The 15,196-nt window shown below is 46.9% G+C and overlaps 1 protein-coding gene across 2 annotated transcripts in view; it reads left to right on the plus strand.

Annotated features, from left to right (window-relative positions):
• The window catches only part of SRRM4 (serine/arginine repetitive matrix 4), a 169,896-nt gene that overhangs the window by 135,075 nt on the left and 19,625 nt on the right, over positions 1-15,196 (plus strand). The window contains exons 7-8 of one of the 2 annotated variants that reach the window (XM_043901804.1): positions 761-859; positions 3,659-3,815. In XM_043901804.1, the coding sequence (XP_043757739.1) occupies positions 761-859; positions 3,659-3,815 (256 nt within the window). Of the gene's footprint in view, positions 1-760; positions 860-3,637; positions 3,816-15,196 lie in introns of both variants that reach the window. The other variant, XM_043901803.1, reaches the window with a different exon arrangement.

A 15,196-nucleotide genomic window follows, 5' to 3' on the forward strand; every position in this document is an offset into this window, starting at 1 on the left:
TGTATGTCCCCAGTGACCACTGCCACTGCTATTGCTACTTCTAAGTCATCATTATTATTTAGAGAGAGCCGAAGTAAGTGGTAGTGGTAGCAATTACACGTGCTGTAATTCTTGTTGATAATGACATTTGTAACTCACTCTGAAAGTGGGCTTTTGACTCCATGCTAAGAATCCAGACTTAATTTTCCTGATCTGAGTTACAGATTGGCAGCCCAAAAGCCTAATGGATTCTGTAATTGTGTTTTGTTTGCCCCAGGCAGTGTCTTTTTTTTTTTTTTTAATGAGCTTCCATTTAAAATAGGAATAAATTACACAAAAATCTCCATTTCTACATTGACTTGAAAAGTTAGAAGATCAGGTACCACAGCACTCTTCTGGGGGCAAAGTCACTTTCTTTAGCCCGTGCCCTCTGGTTGGTATTTTTTGAGTGCTCGACTGATTCACACATTGTGATGTTTGACTGGCTCCTGAAATGGAGACCCCTGCCTTAGGCAAGGGAGAGGTGATGGGTGCAGGTGACATACACCCTGCTTCCAGAGGAGCCCTGGGGACCAGGCTGTCTCCCCTAGACGACCCCCTCTCTGCTCCTTTGTGTTCGGGATGGCCAGTTACAAAGATGGGAAGTGAAGGTGATGCAGGGAGTGGGGCGTGCATGACCTTGGGACAGTTACTCAAGTGCAAGGGAACGATGTGTGTCACAAGATCAAAACCTCTCTCTCTCTCCTCTGATTCCCTCCTTCTCATCCCCCACCCCCTCAAGATCGCGAAGCCGGCCCCGAAAATCTCGCCGCCACCGCCATCACCACTGCCCCTCACGGTCCCAGAGCTCAGAGTCCCGCTCCTCAAGCTGCGACAGCAGGTAACCCCCGCCCCGAGGCGTCTCCTCACGCTGACCACAGCGCAGGGCCCAGCTAAGACACCGTCACCGTCAGCTTTGCCTCCACAGTCACTGTTGAGGAAGCCGCTTCCCAGCAGAGGGGCAGCTCCTGCCTCACGCTTGGGCTGTCACCACTTCCCTGCAGAGGGGCTGCAGACAGAAGGACTTGCTGCCTCCACTTACAGGAACAGCGGCCACAGGACCTGCTAACAGTGCTTCCGTGGCCAGGTGCTAAGCACTCCTCATGGTCCACTGCATGATCCCCTCTGCAGCCCTAGGAAGGAGGCACTGTTGTCATCCCCACTTCAGAGATGAGGAAACTGAGGCACAGAGAGGTTAAGGAACTTGCCAGGCACTTAGCTGCTAAGGCACAGAGCTAGGCCTGAACTGGGGCGTCTGGTTCACTTGGCTGTCTCTCACTCGGGGTTGTTCTAAGCACAGAGAAGCTAAGTGACCTATGAAAGGCTACATGGCACAAGGTATCTAGTTCTGTGGCCCTTCCAAGCCCTCTTGCTCCTAACATTGACCCTCTTTATGCTGACACATTGGCTGCCCTGGCCTGAGCAGGGGAAGAGGCTCTTGTGGATGAGAAGAACAAGAAAAAGAGGGAGTGGGGCTGCGTGGATGTTGGTGTTTGAAATTGTTGAGACCATTGGGAATGTCAAGGGCCCCTTCATGGTACCAGGCCAGTTTCCGGATGTCAGAGGCTCCTTTATTCTTTCTTAAGTCCTTCTCACACTTGGCCTATGTAGTCACATAGTCACCTCACCTAGGAAGATTTAAAAATCTCACTGTCCTGGTCCCACCACATTCCCAGCTAAGTCAGAATGTCTACAGGAAGGAAGAGGAGGAAGAGAAATAGGAATCTAAATTCTACTCTGAACTGGGCACTGTGCTGCAATTGCAAATAGATTCTGTCTCTTAATCATCCCCATCACACCATGAGCCAGACCAGAGCTTCTCTGCCTTGGCTGCTCTGTGATCGCTTTGGAAGTCTAAAAATACCAGTGCCTGGATCCCATCTCTAGACATTCTGATCTAATCCAGATGAGCGTGGAGCAGGTGTGAAAGCAGCCCCTGACATTGAGGACTCTCCCCAGTAGCTGTGGTGTTCCCACATCACACAAGGCTGCTCTGTGATCCTGAGTGATCCAGACAAAATCAAGACCCTCTTGGAAGCAGGTGCAAGCCTGGACAAAACAGGGACTTTGTCCACGACCCCAAAGTGACCCTGCATCTCTCCATTCTCCATCTTTACCAGTGATAGCCTTGACCTCAGTCTAGTCTCCCCTCCTTCTAGCTAAGACTGGTGAAGACACCCGATCAGAGAATTACCTCTGTTCCCTGACAGCATCCAGTCAGATCAAAGCCCCAGAGTCCCCGACCACATGCTCCTAATAGATTCTCTCTGACCACCCCCCACCCCGACAGAGATGTCCTCCACTCGCCCATGGTGCGTGTTCTCCATCACTGCAGGGAGCGGTAACGAGGTGCTTGTTTGAGCACAAGGTGCCCCCATTGGCCTTTGTCCGGAGGGCGCTGACACATTGAGTTCGACTGCATTATTGACATTTACAGCTGAGAAGCCTGCGTGTTGGTGGGCAGAGGGGCGACTGGCAGAGCTGGTGCCAGGACCCAGGTCTGTGTGACTCAGCCCGAGCCTGGGTGGGAGGATGGTGCAGATCCCGCTTGCAGCCTCTCAGCGACCACACTACCCTTTCTAAGGCTTACCGCTTCCGAAAGGGGCACATAGCACAGGCCCTCGCCCCAGCCCTCCTGCTCTCACGCCTCCTGCCGCTGTTGCCGCCCGAGCTCCCCAGTGCCTGTTGCGCTGAGGGACACTCCAGCAGGTGTGGGAGCAACCTGAGAGCTGGCCCTTGGGCCACTCAGGAGAAAAGTGAGAGGCCCTAGAGCAGAGAGGGACACTCCAGTACAAGAACCAGAGGCACTGGTTCCCACAGGGCCCTCGTTCTGCCACTGCAAGCTGTGTGATGTCAGGCAGGCTCCTAAACATCTCTGAGCCTCAGCTCTCTCATCTGGGAATAAGAAATAATACCTGCCCTGTCTGTCTTTGAGTTGGAGAGAGGACTGTGAAAGCACCTTAAGAAGGGCTTACAAATGCCATGAAAATCCATAAGGTGTTATTTTTATCACTACTGTGACTCAGAGCTAAACAGTAATGCCGAGTCCAAATACACCCTTTCTAAGGAGTCAGAGATTCCTTTAGTTTCCACCACAGACAGGCAGCCAGATCTACATCTGACAAGCTTGCAGAAGGCATTTTTGTCGTTTTCATCAGATTTTTTTTTCAAAAGTTTTGGGTGACAGTCAATAAGATGCCTCTGTTTCACAGATGGTGAAGCCAGATACACAAAGACACACAGATATAAGCAGTTACATTTATAGACAAACACATGAAAACACAGATGGACACACCCAGACGTACACACAGTCACGTACAGACACAGACAGGCAAGCAGAGAGATAATCACAGGCACACAAAGGACAGTAAACTGAATCAGGATCATCGGGACCCTTTCTGTCTTCACAGCTGCATCCCCAGCCCCCACAGCAGTGCCAGGTACATGAATACACATTTGTCAAACCAACAAATGAGAGAATTAATGAACACGATGGGTGGGTGGGCGGAGGGATGCGTACATAGTTTACGCGGACACACCGAAACACACTCTGCTGTCCTCAGATCCTATTAGTCCTTCAGTCACCTCTCTGCCATGCTCCCCATCAAAAAGCCCTCAGATCTCTCTGCCCTGCATCCAGGCACCGTGACCGGTCCCCCGAGGGAGGGCGGAAGTCCCGTCGAAGGCACTCTCGTCGCTGCTCCAAGACCCTCTGCAAGGCCAGCCCAGAGGCCCGGTCCAGCCCCCAACCCAGCCAGCCCCTCCAGATGCTCAGCTTCCTGTCAGCCAGGGGTGTAGTAAGTATTCCGCACAGCCTCCTCTGCCAGTCTTGGCCGGGACACTTGGGGGAGGTGGAGGCACAAGTTCAGAGCAGTGTATGACACATTTTAATTCAGTTTCGGGCAAATATCCCACTGGTTTCAGACCTCCTTCTTGGTTTAACTGAATGGTCATTCACCAGCCTTTGGCAGCACTCAGCTTGGAGACTTGGCAAGTCGGGGTGTGTGTGGGGTGGGGGGAATGGGGAAAACATGAAACACTGAGGCTCTTTATCAGGGGAATGGTGAAAATACATTTTGGTCTCCAGAGTGACATCTGCAGGAGGGCATGTGTGAGACATTGTAGGAGGTTTCTTTGGGGAAGAAGGAGAAGAGGGGTCTTTGATGTAACAGAGGCACTGCAGCTTTGCAGTGAGGTCTGCGTCTTTGACAGCTAGGCTGCAGCACTGATGAGCAGATGGGATTTGATGTCACCCGTATTAACTTGGCCTTGAATATATATGAGAATTTTCCTCCAAGGAAGTGATAGAACTTAACCTCTCATATTCACACAAGGTCTCAGGGAGTTGAGGACTCAGCTGTCTTCACTAGTTGCTTCCACAGGTGGGACCAAAAAGCCAAGGCTCAGAAAGATGAAGGTATGGAGTAAAGCCATAGGGCAAAGCAAGAGTGAATCCATTCGAAAAACTGGCCTTAAATGGGATCATGCAACAGTCCCTTTGGTCAGCAAGGAGGGTCAACTTCAGACAGTTTGATGCCAGGAAGTCTTCTGAGCAAAGCCTTTGGAGTTGGGTCTGAACTCAGCTTCCTAGCTGTGTAGCTTGGAGAAAGTCATCTAACCTCTTTGAAACTCAGTTTTCTCATTGGCAAATTTGAAATAATACCACTTCCATGTGGGGATTGTGGGGGATACCCAGTAACAGAAAGTATATGAAGGCCTTTTGTAGACTCTAAAGGGACAGACAAACAAACAGGAGGAAACTCAACATAGACGTAGCCTTCCCTTACACCTGACAACTGGGAAGGGTCCTGTCTCCTCTAGCTAGGCGTGGCGTGGATGTGAAAATTTCAGAGAGCTGCTCCCTTAGAAAGGATAAGCTGGAAGTAAGGAAAATCTCGGAGGTTCTTGCTGGGAGGTCAAGGAAGAGAAGGTGATGATAAACATTGGTTGGATCTGGTTGACACAATAGTTATATCCACAATGCATTCTGGGAATCTCTTCTTTACCAGTCAAGACATCTGTATCACCAAGGTATAATTCTGCCGTAATCTTCTGCCTTGCTGGAACCGTCCACAGCTCACCCCAGGCCCTTCTTTTGTAGAAGGAGGGAACCTATAGTTGCTCAGTATTTGCAGATGGTAAATGCTCATGTTCATTCTTCCCTCCACGAATGCTTATGAAAGTTCTTCCCAGTAAGGCAGAGTTCAGAGGCCTGGACTCAAGACTTGGCTTGGCCAGACAAATCCTTTTACTCCTCCCAGCCTCAGCTTCCTCAACTGGAAAATAAGCATGATTATCACACCTGTGTCCCAAAGGAATTGTTGCAAAGGTAGAAGAAAATTTAAAATACAAGCAATAAGAGGTGGAAGAATGGTTTTAAGTCAGTGATAGCCACCCAACCTCTTTGGTCACAGTATTTATGGCAGCCATTCGGTGGCCCCAACTGACACTCTAGAAAAAGTGCCACTGGGTGCAAATGGCTTGTATTCTCTCACCTGGGACAGTTTCCAAACCATCAGGTCCAAGATGTTGCAAAAAATTGAATGTTAACTCCACCCATCCCCCCAAAACTGTTGTCCTCCCACACCAGTGAGTGAGTTACCAGATTGGTCATTGGTTCTTAGGGCCCAGCCCCTATTAGAAGAGCAGAAAACTCATCCATACCTAGAAGGCTTAGGCCTTAAGAGCCCACCGAACCCAGTGCCCTGATTCCAAAAAGAGAATCTGAACTCACAGATGAGAAATGCCTTCCAGGGGCTCCAGCAAGTCAGAGTTATTAAAAACATGAGATTATGATTTTGTGATCAAACCCTGGTCCCAAGTCAGGGATAGTTATAATATTTAAAATTTTGTCAGCTGCAGTTTCCTCATCCTTCATAAAATGCAGATAATAAAACTCTTCTTCAAAAACCTTGTTCAGGGGACAAAAGCAAAATAATTTTGTAAGCAGCTGAGCCTGGTACTTGGCACAGGAGCAAAAATAAGCAAATAGTAGATAGTGTCAGGGTGACAACATTCCAGATGCTGGCTCTGTATTTTCCAACTGTGGAACCTTGAGCAAGTTACATAAACTCTCCATGCCTCCGTCTTTCCCAAGTCTGCAGAATGAGGATAATAGTAAGACCTACCTCATAAGAGGGATATTGTAAGGATGCAACAACTCACTGTAAGACTTTTAGACTGTAACAGGTGAGTGGTAGGTCCTTTGTTGCTGGCGGTGGATAGAAGTAACAGCAGTGTTAACAGTGGAAGTAGTAATAATAGTAGCAACAATAGTAGTGGCACTGATAATAGTAATGGAGTAGTAGGAATGGTTCCAGGCCCGGGTTAGTTTGTGGATGAGTTGAGACCTCAGCTAGAAGCCCTGCTTCCCCTGCTTTCAGTTTCTTCCCATCCTTGATGGCAGCTGCAATCCAAATGGCTGGCCCCACCCTGCTCATGGCTGCCTGACTCCTGGGGGCATCAGACACCCCTCAAGTCTGGCCCTCCCGATGCTCTCCACACGGTTCTTTCTCATCCTGTCTCCTGCACAGGCACAGGTGGAGAGGATACCAGGTTGGACCAAAGGTCTTGAGAGTCCAAGATTTTCCCAAACTCTCTGCTAAAGAGAACAGCAAAGTCACAGTCATTGAGTCACTCGTTTGACCACTCGTTCAAATCTACCAATTATCTACTAAGCATCTATAAAGCGTCAGTTCTGATGTAGCCCTCAGAATCCAGTGAATAAGAAATAGCCTATGCCTTCTTATATAGAAGACAGACAAAACTGTAATGGAAAATACACAACAATGAATACTGAGATGGGATGGGGGTAAGGAGGCAGGGGAGGAGGGGATTGGGGTTCAAGTTAGGTTAGGGCAGAGGAGATGACAACTGGGAAACTAGACAATGGAAACAGGAATTGAACGCTGGAGTCAGGATGGAGACAGAATTCCGGCACAGGAGGTGGGGTTCTGGAGGTGAACAGGAGCTGGAGCATAAGAGATGTCCTATGCCATGGTTCCTGCCACAACTCATGGCAGGCAACTCATACGCACGGCTCTTTAAAGAATCAAGGATGGGCACATGACATCAAGGGGGCCTATTTACATATGTGAATATGCAAATAATAAATAAGCTGATGATAACTAGAAGTCCTCTTGCTTGGTCAGAGCCCAGATCCAAATGGAGGGTCCCAAGGAGTCAGTCCTTTGTGGCCTTATTCATTTCTTATCTGCACTCAGTCATCTCTGTTCAAGGCATTAGAGAGACAGATGAATAAGTAGGCTTCTGAATCCCAGAGCTCACGCTCTAGTCATCCTCAGAATACTGAAGTACTGTAGGATAAATATTGTCATTAGGACTGAGACTGAGTCGGTACTTGAATACTTGCAAACCAGTTGATAAATAGACCCTGTCACCACCCACTCTCCAGTCAACAAAGCCATCCCTTCCCTCCTCTGGTACCTCCTGGACCTTCTCACAGACCAGCAGCTAAACATTGGTATCTGGCAGCCCTTCAGTGCCAAGCCTGGTTATTTTCAGATGGGGCAGTACTCACACTCGACCAGTTGTTGAATACTTTCAATATCAGCCTTGGAGGTGATAGAAACAAGTATAATATGTAATAGGACCACAGGGGAAGGACCAGACAATGTCTAAGAGATCTTGGTGTCTGAGAGGACTTTACAAATAAAGGAACATATAAGTTGGGCTTTGAAGGATGAGTAGGAGCTCACCCAGTTGAGTTGGCTGATGAATAAAGGGAATGGTAAATACCACTACATGCCAGGCACAATCACATACTTTACACAGGTTTTTTTTTTCCCTCATTTGATTCACAAAAAAAATTCTTTGAGGTAGGTGCCATCATTATCACCATTTTTCAAATGGGAAAACTGAGGCTCAGAGAGGTGAAATGACTTAAGTAGATAGCCCAATTAGGAGGAAGAGGAGCTAGTATGAATCATGGCTTATATCTCAGAAGCTTACTCTGATAGCCAGAGGGCCAACTGGATGACAGAGAGGTTGGTGGCCCCAAAGTTTGGCCACGCCCTGTCCCTATAGCAGAGAGTTCTCAGTTAAGTCTACCCTAACAGGAGGGGGAACTTAAAGGGGCTGACCAAGACTGAAGTTAGACTCAAGAGAAGGCTTCTTTTCTCATCCTGCCTGCAGCAAGCCAGCAGTTTCCACATAATCCTTGTCAACAAAAACTTGCACAGATAAAAAAAAAAAAAAAAGCAGAACTTAGGCTGCATAAAAGAGGGCCTCATTTGTGAACAGGAGGAAGCAGGAGAGGATAGTGATGAAGACAGGAGCTTTGGAGCAGATCCAAACACTTTGGAGTTCTTGACCTCATCTCCCTGTGAGACTGAGCCATAGCTCATGCTTCCCTGAGCACCTACTATGTGCTGTATTCTACATGTGTCACCTCATGTATTTCTTATAATAGCCTTTCAAGGGAGTTTCCATTAGTATCCTTATTTTATAATGAATAAACTAAAGACTGGAAAACTTAAGTAAAAGGTACCTAGTAAGTGTAGAAGTGAAGATTCAAACCCAAAACATTTGCCCTCAGGGTTCAGGTGCTTACTGATCTGACCTCCCTTATGTCATTTTATTTTGCTGGAGCTGTGTCCCAATCTGTACCTTTAACTAATAATCATACCTACTTCATGGAGTAGTTGTGAGGGTGGAATGAGATCAGTTGTCCATTTAGTTTTAAAGCATACACTAAGCACCTACTATGTGCCAGGCACTTGGTGAGTAGCAGTGAACAAGACAGACAGGTTTCTGCCTTTGTTAGCTTCTATTCTGTGAGCGAAACTTAGCCTGATGCTAGGGACATAACAATAAACAGTAGTTGTTAGTGTTATGATTTGTCATCATAATGGCTTAATTAAACTTGCTCCTGATAAACCCAGACATAGTATTTTTGAAACATCCCTGGCCTCAAAAAATTTAATTGTATCTAAGATCTCAGATGAACTTCAGAACAACTCTAGAAGAATGACAGGAAAAGCCTTCTGTCTTGCATACCAGGGGAAATGAGCCTGAGGGAGTATACATGGAGGGCCCAGCCCTTCCACCTCTGCCCCAGGTTCTTGTACATTCTGCAAAAGGCTTTGAGCCCTTGCTCAAACTGAGAGACTCACTATTCAGTTCCATTCATTGTAGTTTAGAGAGGAAAGGGACTAAAATGCGGGAGCAAGGGGCTGTAAGACTCAGGCATTTGTGGGACCAGTTATTCTTTTTAAATGGAAATGGAATCACATTGTCAACTTTTACTTTTGCCAAGCAAGAACGGAAAAAAGAAAACCACTGTTTTCTGTAATGAAAGGGACATGTACCAGGCAGAGCAGGGAGAATAGCCATGGCCTCAGAAGAAAGGATGAGACTTTAAGTCAAATGCATTTAGCTGGATGAAGAACTCATTCCATTGAACTTATTTTCTCATTTGAATTTGGACTGGTGAAAATTTTGCCTAACTGGATCCATGTAGAAATTTTCAAGAACAGGTAGGCTGAGGGTTATCAAGAGGGGCTTCTGAAAAAGGAGGGGCTAATAAGAAATGGTGAGGTTGAAGCTACCAGTCCCCTTCAGCTTCCTGATGGAGGGAAGGAAAGAGGAGGCTAGACTGTCCCTGAGCCCAAGGTCAATTTCAGTGAACAGCCCGGTGGGACAGTCCCCCACCCTGCAGCCCTGAAGGACTTTGTCATCTTCCCACCATCCTCAGCAGATCCCTGCCTTTTTCCATCCCTCCCCCTCTCAAATGAACTCCCAACAGGTCAATGAATCCATTCTTTTGCTGTCTTCCTAATTAGTGTGCAAAGGAAGATGAACAACAGCGAGGAAAATAAACTTAACGTCTTGTGAAACAAAAGGGTTTAAGAAAGGGAGGGTGGGGAATAACCAGAACCCTCTAGCTAAAAACTCTGCCATGCAGCTCTACATTCACATGAGAATTTCCGGTCCCCCATATGGCAGGGAGGGGAAAAAAATTTATAGCCATCTCTCTCCATGGGGCCATTTGAAGCTCAGTAAATGGACTTGTTCAATTTAATTGGAATTCTCTTCTTGATTGTATTTTTGTAACCTATTAGGCCGTGCTGCCTCTTGATCTCAGAATTCAGCTGAAATTAAATTTTGAAGTGTAAGTGAGAGGTTGCCTTTTTTCCCCATTCTTGATTAAATAATGATTTGAAACAAAAACAATAAATAACAGTGCCAGCTTCCCTGGAGGGCTGAGAGAGACTCCCAGTGAAACACCAGGAGCTGGAGTTTGTGGTGGGGGGATTTAATTACTTATTAGAAAAACCCAAGTGTTGATGCTGAGTATATTAAGGAAAAAGAAGAGGCAAGCTTATGAGTTCAAATGAAAAAAAAAAAAAAAACAGCTTCACATTGGTGGGGGCTAAAAGAATAAAGGGAACATACTCATTTGTTTAGTCCCAGTGGCCATGAATTTGTGAAAAGCAATCTGTCCTTTAAAAAAAATCTGAGATTGGCAATCATGACTCAAAAGGGAAGAGTGTGTAATATCTCTGGGGTCTGGATAGGGCTCCATGGCTCTGGTCTCCTGGTTCCTTTCACTGACAAAATCCAGGAGGGTTTGAAAGGGCAGAGATGGGGAAGATGGGAGGGAGAGATGAAATATACAAGATGCACGATGTTTGTGCTGCTTTCAGATAGATTCCGGGTAGCAATGAACACTTAGAACAGAGAGTCACAAACTTAGATGTCTCAGGGGCCAGGCCACTAATAGATATAAGCAACAGGGACCCCATAAGGCCTAAGGACAGGAAAGCGCATGCCCCATCTAAAAGGGGCAACTCCAATTACTCACAAACTGATTATTACCCAGCAGGAATGTCAACTCAATCTTGCCAGATCCTCTTAAGTTTCAGCATGAACTAGAAATGGGTTTGCTATGTGAGTATGCCCAACTCTACAATGTTGACACTTCCTTCAAATTTATTGGCGAACATAAATTTGTTTAGCCAATAAGTGGGCCAAAGAAAGCATAACTTGAAACTTGAAGCAAAGCATAACTTGGCCTGTCAGTTTTCTAGGGGTGATTTGGGGTGTTGAGACTGATGCTGTCCATTTACGTCCCCTCCCCAACCCCACCCCACTTCACATACTGCCAGTGTCCAGCTTCCAGGTATTGCTCTCTGGCTGCTAAAGACCACTTTGCTTGGCTGGGCGGCAGTTTGAAACTGCTGAAGAATTGACACCTCTTGGGGGCAACCTTTAACCCATGAGTGTGAGGAACTGGTGTATAAATATCCAGCTCCCTCCTTGGTTGAGATGAATTCTGGAGCCAGTTCTGTCCTCTCTCTTTTCTCTCCCCCAGCTCACTGCCCCTCAAATAAGATTCCTTGGTCTCAAATAAACTGCCAGCACTCAAATTCCTGTCTCAATTTCTAGGAGAATCCACATGGAGACAGGTGTTATTTCACTTTGTGATTAAACAAATTTTACAGGGGCTGAATTTTTGTGCAAAGCCCCCAAAATAGGCCTTTGTGAAGACATGGAAAGAAGGACACGACTGAGGTGGAGGAAGGTTTCAGAGTGGACCTCAGAAGAGAAGCCTGGTAAGAGGGTCGCAGGCCTTGTCTAGGGGTCCCCAGTAGATGAGTGCATTGTTCCTGCACAAAAGTGGATCTAGAAGGACTCCTCCCAGTGAGCCTCTTGAGGACCGTTTTGCAGCTAAGATGGGGATATAGGAGCAGAGAGCAGTTATGTGCATAGAAGAGAAATTTCCAAGAGATGAAGAAGAAGATGAATTGTGAGAGGCCTGTTATCAAAATGAAAGACAGGGAGGAGCAAGGGGGGCCATCCTGTCATGTCAGCGTCCATTGGGCAACAGTTTGCCTCTTACGTGGCAGAGCAGGAGTGAGTATCTGACGAGGAAGGAGACACTTAGGGACAGGAGGCAAGAGCACAGAGGCTTCTGTTGTCTGCCTGTCATTATGTCCTTGACGTGAAGGGCTCCTCTGCATTGTCATGGCACCCCCTTATACACACACACACACACATATGCACACACCCCCTACAGTCTGCCTTTGGCCCCCCTGAGCTATATCTTCCCTCCTCTGGAGAAGGAGGAATCCAAGACTCACAGGTCATTAAACAATCTGGACATCCCTAATGAGTTTATGAAAATATTTCTATCATCTGGAAACAGGGGCAGAGCCCATCAAGACTGGTAAAGACACAGCCAAGTAGAGGTCACTGAAGGTAACAGAAATGAAGGTCTTTGGGCTACCACCTCTTCCCCCAACCCTCAAAGTAATCCTTAGAGCAGGTCAAACAGGTCAAGATTTGTGTATCCAGGACCTGCCAGGCATGTCGTTATGCTGGTTGTGCCCTGTCCAAAGGATCTGGAGTTAAACCCCCCTGACTCTCCATTTGTCAAGCCAGCTATGAAAATAGACATGAGGCTGCTTCAGTCCAGAGAAAGGTGTGTCTTTTTTCTAATTTGTCTGACCAGAAGGGGCACCATTTTCGATTTCCTGACCCAGGAAGAACACCATTCTAGCACCCAAACAAAGTCAGTGCATGGGCCAGCAGCCCTGTTGAGTGCAAGAGACCAGATCCAGTTCATATTTTAACCTGACCTCCCAGAATAGCAGAAGGTGGCAAAGGAAGTAAAGAGACCCAGCACTGATTGTCTCATCTGGAAGGCTCCTCAGGTCTGGAGCTTCTCACCTTAGCCTGGAGCTTATGCTGTTGAGCATCTGTAGACTCTTGCTTTCTCTGAGATTGTAGGCCCAAGGAGGGCTGGGGGGAAGAGCTTTCCTTCTCTCTGCCACTGACCTGGACCTAAAACTTGATTATAGAGGTTCTCTGCAGCTTACATGCCCAGCCCTGAGCTGGTCTCAAGACCCCAACTTTCAGCCCATCCAGATAGAGACAGGTAATTATCCCACCCAGTAACAGTGCTGTGGCAGACAAAAGTCACTCATTTTTGAATGAGTGAATGGATGAGTGAAAGAATGAATGAAATAGAGAGTTTTGTGTTATCCTGGCCTGAGACTCAGAGAAGGCTTTCAAGAGGAGGTGATATGTAAACTGGAGGATGAATAAATTTATCCATGTGAAGTAAGAAACAGGGGGAAAATGTTCTAGGCAGAAGAAATGGCATGTGCAAATGGCCTGGGGTTGGGAAAGCAAGATGTTGTGCAAAACCAAGAAAACTTCCCAATTGATTGCCTTAAGGTTGTACAAACCAAAATTGGGGAGGGGCTGTATGGAAGAGATGAGGTTTGTGAAGGACACAGGATTGGGTTGTAAAGGACACTGTCATGCATGTCAAAGAATTTAGGTTCATCCAAAGAAATGGGACTTTTAAATAAGCAGGAGAGGTTGGTATTTTTAGCATAGGGTCAAGTTAGTGAAGACATTTCAGTAGCACGATTATCTGTTTTCTGGCAATGAGAGAAAAGCATGATGCCTTATACAGTTCTCAGTTCTGTTACATGTGGATAGTGATTGTGGTCAGGTGGAGAGACACTGAGAGTGTCACTGTGAGCTCAGTGTATGGGATTGAGAACGTGAAAAAGGCATGGTCCCTGTCTAGATCCATTAGCCTCAAGGGGCCTTACTTTCAGGAAGTCCTTCTCCCTGGGTACTCATGATGCACCAGGACATATGCTTTGAAATTAGTAGTCAAGGTGGAAACGAGTACCTGAGCGGAGAAAAGCCCGGCCTGGATGCCTCCGGGTAGCAAGCCACAAGATAACGAAATCCATTATATTCATAGTCCAGCCTGGCTTCCTTCAGGAAGGGTTTACCTGAATCACTTGTTATACACTAGCTACCAAACACTCATCATCTCTGAGGCAAAGATTCCATGACCCCAGACCAAACCCCAGGTCCCAGGTCCCAGGGTCCAACTGCCTTGTGTGATGCTTTCTCATTCCTGACAGAGGTGGTGGAAATACACATGTAACCATTGAACTCACAGAGGTGGTAAAGATTTGGCATCCAACCTGCAAACCAGAAGACAGAAAGGAGCTGAATGGAAAAGGGGTCTTTACATTAATTTTAAAAGAAATCTCACACTAGAAAGCCCCACTTGGGCAACCTTATTTTAAGATCCCTTGTCCCAGAGCAAAACTAGCCAGATTGTCAAATGGGAAGTGGCAACCGCACTGGGTGAAAGTTGGTAAAGCTGGACCATCACCTTGTCGGTGTGCAAAGCCTCCTGGGAGAATCTGCAAAGGAAGTTCTGCCTCCCCAACTCCAGGAGCTGATATCCTGAGCTGGTGGAGCCATTGCTATTATTCTCACTGTTCCAGTGTCTCTGTATCTCACCCTCATGACCAGTTGCTGAGAAGACAGAAATATTTCCTTAAGAAATCCCTAGAGCCCCCCTTCTTTAGGCTCAAAGTTCATAGGAGAAGCTGGGTGGGGGAAGCAGACTTTTGATGGTGAGATCTGTGCTAATACTTGCAGGGCCTGGGACAAGAGTATAGAAGGAGAAGCCACACACTAAATGTTTTTAAATTAAGACAGCAAACTTAGATGAAGTATGTTCTCCTATCTTGACAAACATATCTTTGAAATGATCAGGAGAGTCAGATTTGGATTTAGGGCCTCGGACCCCTCGGAGTGCCGGACCACAACATGACAGTGTGGAGAGAATCTGCCCCAATGCCCTGGTCCCTCCTATTCTCCCCCCACATCTTGCTTCATCACCATGACGGACCTCTCACACATGCACATGGACACCTCAGTCCGAACATCCAAATTCCATTCAGATAGCCATGTTTGGACCTACAAATGTGCACACTTGAAGCATGGTCTATCCCTGGGAGAATAGATCATGGAGAGCCTGAAGACACCCTGGAAGGGGACTCAACGGCCATTTAAACAGAGAATTCTGGGACTTCAGGTCTCCAGAGACTAATCTCAAAGAAAGGTTTCCAGGTAGCCCTGCAGATTTCTCGACCCATGGGAATGGTTGTCACTGGAGGAGACCCAGGCAGAGGTCCCTCTTGCCCACAGCTAAGCATGGTATATTGATAGGGACCGATCCAACTGTGTCATCTGAGCTGTAAGACTGGTCTGAGTGTTTAAAGAAAACCATCCATTATACTTCTAAACACTCTATAGCCTTCCCAAGGGCTGGCTCTCCTCCATCGCCTCCTTTACTTCTTCATCTGCCCTAGATTAGCCACACCCAGGATTC

The sequence above is a fragment of the Cervus elaphus genome, chromosome 5 (genome assembly GCF_910594005.1).
Source record: "Cervus elaphus chromosome 5, mCerEla1.1, whole genome shotgun sequence".
Classification (NCBI taxonomy): Eukaryota; Metazoa; Chordata; class Mammalia; order Artiodactyla; family Cervidae; genus Cervus; species Cervus elaphus.